Source organism: Salvelinus namaycush, chromosome 15 (genome assembly GCF_016432855.1).
Source record: "Salvelinus namaycush isolate Seneca chromosome 15, SaNama_1.0, whole genome shotgun sequence".
NCBI lineage: Eukaryota > Metazoa > Chordata > Actinopteri > Salmoniformes > Salmonidae > Salvelinus > Salvelinus namaycush.
The window spans coordinates 37,222,983-37,232,129 of record NC_052321.1 but is presented as its reverse complement, the minus strand read 5'-3'; the positions used below and the strand labels follow the sequence as shown (position 1 = coordinate 37,232,129).

General features: G+C 41.1%; 1 protein-coding gene across 1 annotated transcript in view; it reads left to right on the top strand.

The window, feature by feature from the left end:
• The first annotated feature begins 4,689 nt into the window (after positions 1–4,689).
• The window catches only part of rps6ka5 (ribosomal protein S6 kinase, polypeptide 5), a 35,963-nt gene continuing 31,505 nt past the window's right edge, over positions 4,690–9,147 (top strand). The window contains exon 1 of the mRNA XM_039009128.1: positions 4,690–4,892. Coding sequence (XP_038865056.1) covers positions 4,823–4,892 — 70 coding nt within the window. The 5' untranslated portion in view covers positions 4,690–4,822. The remainder of the gene's footprint in view (positions 4,893–9,147) is intronic.

Sequence of the window (9,147 nt, the reverse complement as noted above, 5' to 3'; positions counted from 1 at the left end):
TCCTGTGGACCTCAAGGTTGTCCTTATTGGGGATTTCTGTTTGGAAAATAAGACCTGATTTGTGTTTTCATTCTACTCCTTGTAATCTGTGCCATATATTTGGCATATGACATGGAGTACAAGTAGTGGAATGTTAGCACAAACTGGTATCCAGACTAAACGTAAGAATCCTGAATGATGAGTATAATACAGGCCTTGTATAAATACCCTTCTATATTTTAAAATTCATATACAGTGCCTTTGGAAAGTATTCAGACCCCTTGACTTTTTCCACATTTTGTTACGTTACAGCCTTATTCTAAAATGGATTAAATAAATAAAAAATCTTCAGCAATCTACACAGTTTGCAAATGTATTAAAAAATTACCTTATTTTTCATAAGTATTCAGACCCTTTGCTATAAGACTCGAAATTGAGCTCAGGTGCATCCTGTTTCCATTGATCATCCTTGAGATGTTTCTACAACTTGATTAGAGTCCACCTGTGGTAAATTCAATTGATTGGACATGATTTGGAAAGGCACACACCTGTCTATATAAGGTCGCACAGTTGACAGTGCATGTCAGAGCAAAAACCAAGCCATGAGGTCGAAGGAATTGTCCGTAGACCGTCGAGACAGGATTGTGTCGAGCCACAGATCTGGGGAAGGGTACCAAAACAATTCTGCAGGATTGAAGGTCCCCGAGAACACAGTGGCCTTCCATCATTCTTAAATGGAAGAAGTTTGTAACCACCAAGACTCTTCCTAGAGCTGGCGGCCCGGCCAAACTGAGCAATCGGGGGAGAAGGGCCTTGGTAAGGGAGGTGACCAAGAACCCAGTGGTCACTCTGACAGAGCTCTAGAGTTCCTCTGTGGAGATGGTTGTCCTTCTGGAAGGTTCTCCCATCTCTGCAGCACTCGACCAATCAGGCCTTTATTGTAGAGTGGCCAGACGGAAGCCATTCCTCAGTAAAAGGCACATGACAGCCCGCTTGGAGTTTGCCAAAAGGCACCTAAAGACTCTCAGACCATGAGAATCAAGATTCTCTGGTCTGATGAAACCAAGATTCAACTCTTTGGTGGCCTGAATGTCAAGAGTCACGTCAGGAGGAAACCTGGCACCATCCCTACGGTGAAGCATGGTGGTGGCAGCATCATGCTGTGGGGTTGTTTTCAACAGCAGGGACCGGAAGACTAGTCAAGATCGAGGCAAAGATGAACGAAGCAAAGTACAGAGAGCTCCTTGATGAAAACCTGATCCAGAGCTCTCAGGACCTCAGACTGGGGTGAAGGTTCACCTTCCGACAGGACAACGAACCTAAGCACACAGCCAAGACAATGCAGGAGTGGCTTCGGGACAAGTCTCTGAATGTCCTTGAGTGGCCCAGCCAGAGCCTGGACTTAAACCTGATTGAACATCTCTGGAGAGACCTGAAAATAGCTGTGCAGTAACTCTCCCCATCCAACCTGACAGAGCTTGAGAGGATCTACAGAGAAGAATGGGAGAAACTCCCCAAACTTTATATAGCCTCGTTATTGTGTTACTATTTCTTACTTTAGTTTATAAAAAAATGTATTTTTTTAGGAAATATTTTCTTACTTTAAAAAAATTCACTCATGGAATTAGCAAACTTCACAAATACGAGAGAGTATTAGGGAGAAAATCCGTTGAAGATGAGACCAGTAGACCTATTGTTACGGCCGTCGTCAGAATGAGACCAAAGCGCAGCATGGAAAGTGTACATCTTAATTTATTTTCGAATGAACACCAAAAAATAAAAAATAAAGATCAACAAACATAAAGTTCTGCAGGGCTATACAGCTACAGTGCAAAAACAACATCCCACAAACTAGGGTGGAAAAACAGGCTGCCTAAGTATGATTCCCAATCAGAGATAACGACAGACAGCTGCCTCTGATTGGGAACCATACCCGGCCAACAAAGAAATAGAAAACTAGAATGCCCACCCAAATCACACCCTGACCTAACCAAATAGAGAAATAAAAAGGCTCTCTAAGGTCAGGGCGTGACACCTATGCTGTTTGATTGCATTCTGAAGACAATGAATCTCAGAGCAGGTCCTGGAGGAGATCATGGTCTGTCTGTTGAATTTACCTTTCTTAATAATTACAGGCTATGATCATTAACACAAAGTTTAGTTTAAGGAAATATATTTCAAACTGCTTAAACAGTGGTAAATTCAACTGACAACAAAGAACAAAAACCTGCAAATAAATATATGGTAATAGTTAGAGGGGAAATGGGGGTAGGCCTTCGGAAACTACTCTGACCCCTTGACTTTTTCCACATTTTGTTACATTGCAGCCTTATTCTAAAATTAATTAAATTGTTTTTTCCCCTCATCAATCTACACACAATACCCCATAATGACAAAGCAAAAACAGGTTTGCTAACTGAAATATAACCTTTACATAAGTACTCAGACCCTTTACTCAGTACTTTGTTGCAGCACTTTTGGCACCATAAGACTTCTTGGGTATGACACTACAAGCTTGGCACACCTGCATTTGGGAAGAAGGTAGTCAATGTGTGGGGGTAGAGGTTAGTTGAGGTAATATGTACTACATGTAGGTAGGGGTAAAGTGACTATGCATGGATAATAAAAAGTGAGTAGCAGCAGCGTAAAAAAGACTGGGCTTTTGAAGAGTGCCTGTGTTGAACACTACAACCTCACCAATACCCACAGCACAGACACCCTTCAACGCAGTGTCCCCACCTTCCATGCTCTCCCTCGATCCCTCTGTGGACATCGATGCACATATACTGTATGTCACACACCACATAGCTATATTTTTATGTACATTTTTCAGGGAACTTGATCAGTTGTATGTAGAAGTGGGACTCTCTATCTATGTATCTGGTGTTGGAGAGTAATCTGTCTGTCCCCAGGTTTCACTCCTCTAATCCTGGCTGCTACATCGGGTTTTTATTTATTTTTACTATTTTCTACATTGTAGAATAATAGTGAAGACATCAAAACTATGAAATAACACATATGGAATCATGTAGTAACCAAAAAAGTGTTAAAGGTAGCCACCCTTTGCCTTGATGACCACTTTGCACACTCTTGGCATTCTCTCAACCAGCTTCACCTGGAATACTTTTCCAACAGTCTTGAAGGAGTTCCCACATATGCTGAGCACTTGTTGGCTGCTTTTCCTTCAATCTGTGGTCCAACTCATCCCAAACCATCTCAATTGGGTTGAAGTAGGGTAATTGTGGAGGCCAGGTCATCTGATGCAGCACTCCATCACTCTCCTTCTTGGTCAAATAGCCCTTAGACATCCTGGAGGTGTGTTGGGTCATTGTCCTGTTGAAAAACAAGTAATAGTCCCATGACAAATCGAGGGACTATTGTTTTGAAATTGGAAATGGCATCACTTTTATTTTGGCATGACAAATTGGGGGATTCTTATTTTAAAGTGTGTTGGATCCAGCTCATAGTTATATCCTCCTGGATGCTGGATGTAACTGAGCTGGATGCTGTATGTACTGTAACTCTGAGCCAGATGCTGGTTGTAACTCTGAGCCAGCTGCTGGACAGTTGGTAGAGCATGGTGCTAGCAATGCCAGGGTTGTGGGTTTGATTCCCATGGGGAACCAGTATGAGGGGTGGCAGGTAGCCTAGTGGTTAGAGCATTGGGCTTGTAACCGAAAGGTTGCTGGATTGAATCCCTGAGCTGACAAGGTAAAAATCTGTTGTTGTGCCCCTGAACAAGGCAGTTAACCCACTGTTCCCCGGTAGGCAGTCATTGTAAATAAGAATTTGTTCTTAACTGACTTGCCTAGTTGAAAAGGTATGCGCTCACTAAGTCTGCTAAAATGTAAATGGTTGTAACTCTGAGCTGGATGCTATACTGGATGTACAGTAGCATTCACATCCTAACCTAGTGTAAATGGGTCAAGTTGTATCAGATTGTCATTTTTGATTAACAACATTTATTTTCATTTCATCACCACAAGGTGGTGGCAAAAGGCAACCCTTTTCACATTATGGAAACAGTGACAGTTTGAGCTGAGTGTTTTGCATAGGCCTAATATAAAACAAATATCATAGCCTAATCTTGATGCTGATTAATCATTCCATGAGTCTTAGGCCTGACATATGTGGCATAAGGGAGTGGCATATCAAGTTAAGTTTCTGGTTTCATGGCAGACATTTTCTTTCTACAGATATAATGGAAATGTTTGTGTTCAGTGGTATAGTGGTACAAAAAAGTAGTAGGTAAACCCTGAATACCGGTCATTGTGAGAAAAAAATCACGCTCCCTATACTTATAGTAAATTTTTCTGCAAAAGGTGGGTAAACTTTTGGGCCAAAAAATGTACTCTCCACTACACCATTGTATGTGATGCTGTTGCTGTTCTCTGTACCTCTATATTTCATAAAGAAAAAAATCTAAATGCTCAATAATTTTGTTAGATCAGCTGGCAGACCCTCAGCCCTGGTCTTGTAAGAAGGAGGACCCTGATTTCAGCTGTCAGTGTCTGACCAATAAGAGGGCAGGAAGGAGGGCCTCTCTGTCATGGATAGCAAAATGGACCAATCAGATGTTAAAACTCCACATAGCAACCCCAATCACAGCTGCAGGAGGACTTGGTCGTGAAGGTAGTAGTGGTTACCCGCCCCCCACGCTATCTTGTAGACACATTTTTGACTTGCTTGGCAAGCTAACCAGACCTTTTCCCTCAATGCTCAACACCACATTGCAATCAGATATAGCTAGCTGACGTTACATGTGGTTCTGTAATTTCAAACTATCTTAGCTATGTTGATGGTTTGCTAAGCAAGTTTATATTTTGGGCACATTTGGAATACAATGCCATCTTCGATGGAAGGATCTTCTAGAGAAGGTGACCTGTTTACTGTGAAACATGAGCTGAAAAATGGTAAGTTGGCTAGCTAGCTAATAGTGATTAGCTAAAGAACCGGTTAGCTAACTTAGTCTGCCGCTGGGGTTTGCAAGTGCAGCCGGTCAAGTCCAAAAAAGGCAGGGAAAAGTGTTTGCTAACCTAGCTAGCCAAGCTAACTTGACCGTCGTCACGCAGGGTGGGCTTCATTTGTGGAACGTTCCAACGGGAATCTGTATAAACAACTTCGTAAATAACAAGGTTGCCAACAAACAACGCATACAAAGTTGTATAGCGGCAGAATAAGATACCGGGTAGGGAGTGGGCTATTTCATTGTTTTTCACTCACCACGTTTATTCCGAAAAATGTCTGTCCTCACTCTGGTAGCCTATGGACAAACATTAAGAATAAGCTACGTGGTGAGTTGATGCCTATTCGGCAGCTAGTTAGCTAGGTGAATTGATCATGCTACTTTGTATGCGTTGATTGTTGGCAATCTTGTAACGTTACTTCACGAAGTTTTTGTAACAGATTCCTGTTGGAACGTGACACAAATTATACCCACCATCGTCATGCATGCTTTTGGCGGCTATTTAAAATGGCTCAGGTTTTTAAACGGTGATATTAGCTATCATTCAAACAAATGGACAAAAATAAGTTAGAGAAAATCAAACACTCTGTAACGTTAGCTAACGTTTGAAGTATAACACCGAAGAGCGCTTGACAGGAGGGTTGGCTAATGGCTAGCTGTTTGTGTCAGGCGTTTTAAAAGCCTGTTTTCCATTTGTGGTGGCTTGTTTAAGTTGTGCCTTGTTATGGGGTAGTTACAACAGTAGGTACTATTCCCATCTGCATTGTGTGTGTTAAATCATAGTGGTTATTTTGTGCTGCAGTCTGACATTAGCTATGCCATGGCTTTCAGGTTAGAGAACCTTGAGTGACAGCTGTCAGCGTTCAGTTTCAGTTGAACACTGCACTGTCTGTATTTCAAGTTTGTATTGTGCCACCCCATCAATCATTGGAGGATGTTGCAATGTAGCCTAATCATTCATTGCAAGTGTAATTTCCCCTTTTTTTCCTGTACTAAGAATTTGATCTTTATTTACTTCAAATGTTGTCATTATGCTGACCTTCCCAATTTCCTCTAGAAGGGAGGGTGGCCCCATAGAGTACCACAGTATGAGTCATAATACCCATGAAACCTAGCGGTTAAACACGGAAATGGTTCCAATCGTTTTCCGCACAATTCATTCAAAGATTTGTATAACTACCTCCAGATAGACCAGAGCCTGTCGTTTCCAATGGGAGAAAATGTATCATAGTGGGCAGAACAAGCAAGTAGATGGGCAGAGCCAAGCACGAGCTAGCGAGATCCTATTTACACATTCTAGCATTTGGATAGTATTCAGACTCCTTTTTTCAACATTTTATTACGTTACTGCCTTATTCTAAAATCAATTAAATGTTCTTCATCAATCTACGCACAATATCCCACAATGACAAAGCGATAACAGGTTTTCAGAAATGTTGAATGCCAAGAGTCACGTCTGGAGGAAACCTGGCACCATCCCTATGGCGAAGCGTGGTGGCAGCATCATGCTGTGGGGATATTTTTCAGTGGCAGGGACTGGGAGACTAGTCACGGTTAAGGGAAAGATGAACAGAGCAAAGTACAGAGAGATCCTTGATGTAAACCTGCTCCAGAGCGCTCAGGACCTCGGACTGGGGCGATGGTTCACCTTCCAACAGGACAATGACCCTAAGCACACAGCCAAGACAACGCAGGAGTGGCTTCGGGACAAGTCTCTGAAAGTCCTTGAGTGGCCCAGCCAGAGCCCGGACTTGAACCCGATTGAACATCTCTGGATGACCTGAATTTAGCTTTGCACCGGCGCTCTCCATCCAACCTGACAGAGCTTGAGAGGATCTGCAGAGAAGAATGGGAGAAACTCCCCAAATGCAGGTGTGCCAAGCTTGTAGGGTCATACCCAAAAAAAGACTTGAGGCTGTAATCGCTGCCAAAGGTGTTTCAACAAAGTACAGGTTCTGAATACTGATGTAAATGTTGTATTTCAGTTTTTGATTTGTTATAAATTTGCAAACCATTTCTAAAAACCTTTTTTTGCTTTGTCATTATGGGGTATTATGTGTAGATTGATGAGTGGAAAAAAAGGAATTCAATTCATTTTCGATTAAGGCTGTAACATAACAAAATGTGGAGAAAGTCAAGGGGTCTGAATACCTTCCGAATGCACTGTATCTGAGCAGTTCCTTAGCAGAGTAGCAGCCCATACTGTGTGAGAGTGAAGACATGGGCTTGTTTAGCCTCCCTCTCTCGCTTATCTTTTCTGTCCCTGTTTCTCTGTCCCTGTTTCTCTGTCCCTGTTTCTCTGTCCCTGTCTCTCTGTCCCTGTCTCTCTGTCTATCTCCCCCCTCCGCCCATCCACACTGCACAAGACAAAAAAGGATGGCTACGAATGTATCTGTATATAAAGTGAAGTGATATATTCCACGCTGTGCCTTAATATAATATGCCCCTGTTCTTGATTAGAAGACAGTTTGGTTGATTCTGATGCCATAGCCAGCTGTAAAACACAGAAACAAGCTGTCATGCAGGAAGCCAAGCAGTGGTGTAAAGTACTTAAGTACAAATTCTTTAAAGTACTAAAGTGTTTTTTGGGGTTATCTGTACTTTATTTACATTTTTGACAACTTTTACTTCACTATATTCCTAAAGAAAATGATGTTCTTTTTACTCCATACATTTTCCCTGACACCCAAAAGTACTCGTTACATTTTGAATGGACAGGAAAATTGTCTAATTCACACACCTATCAAGAGAACATCCCTGGTCATCCCTACTGCCTCTGAACTGGCGGACTCACTAAAGTGTGAGCGTTGGAGCGTGCCCCTGGCTATCCGTAAATATAAAAAACAAGAACATGGTGCCGTCTGGTTTGCTTAATATAAGGACTTTGAAATAATTTATACTTTAACTTTTTAAACATAAGTATATTTTAGCAATTACATTTACTTTTGATACTTTAGTCTTTTTAAAACGAAATACTTTTAGCCTTTTACTCAAGAAGGATTTTACAGAGTGACTTTTACCTAAGTCATTTTATATAAGTATGACAATTGGGTACTTTTTCCACCACTGAAGCCAGGAGTAATAAATCAAGTGGGTCTTTAAAAACAGGGGTCATGAAGAGAGAGAAATAAATTGGATGGCTGAAAATAGTCTGGTTTTTGCTCAAGGCTCTGTCTGTTCTGCTTTAGATAGGAAGGACTGCTGTAGGGCAGGCTATTTATTAGCCTATTTTGTTACAAGGTGCCCTGTCCTTGTATGTTGTTTTTAGACATTATGTTTTAATGGGTGAAGTTACATAACGTTTGCTCTCTTCTCATACGGGGCATTTCCATGTAAAAAGCCCCATGAGCACTAATGTTGTTTTTCGGAGCACATCGAATTTGGTGTGAAATGAAGGCGAAAAGTCTATATTCTTGTAAATTTATGGCATATATGGGCGATTCCACGCCAGTGAGAGCAGAAAATATTTTTGAGTGTCCAATTTTTCTGTTTTATTCTCACAGAAATGTAATTGGGAGGTTGGACCTGCATTTTTACATTTATATCACAAACCGTATATATATTTTTTATCAGGATGAAAGTGACCATTTTAGACCCTTTGTAGACCTATACACGCCGCCTCTAAGACCTTGCACCTCTCTGATTGAGGGGATGGGTTAAATGCGGAAGACATGTCGGTTGAATGCATTCAGCTGTGCAACTGACTAGGTATCCCCTTTTCCCTTATGATCCGTTAACCGTACATGTCATTACAGGCCTACTCCTTATAGTGTACTCGAACTTGGAGTATGTTTAGATTCTGAAATTCACATTTTCACATTTATTCAACATTATGAATATCTCAACTACCCTTTTTGATTTTGTTCATGTTTAGACATATTTTTTGAAACAATATTCTCTTTAAATATTAGATTTCCAGACCCATTTTATACATAAACATTGACAAATCAACTCATTATTAACCAATCACATTCCTCCTTTTAGGATTGCATGTTCATCAAATCACCAGCAGAGGGAGTTCCCTTTGAATCCATTTACCATTCACAGTGCTGGTGGTCACAACATTTATCAGAACATCAGAATTACTAGAGTCCACTGGAAATGTTATGTACTTGTAGATTATATTGTTCCAAACAATGTCTGAAACTGAACAAAATCAAAAAAGGGTAGCTTTGAGATTTCATGTTTTTTGTTTGTTTAAT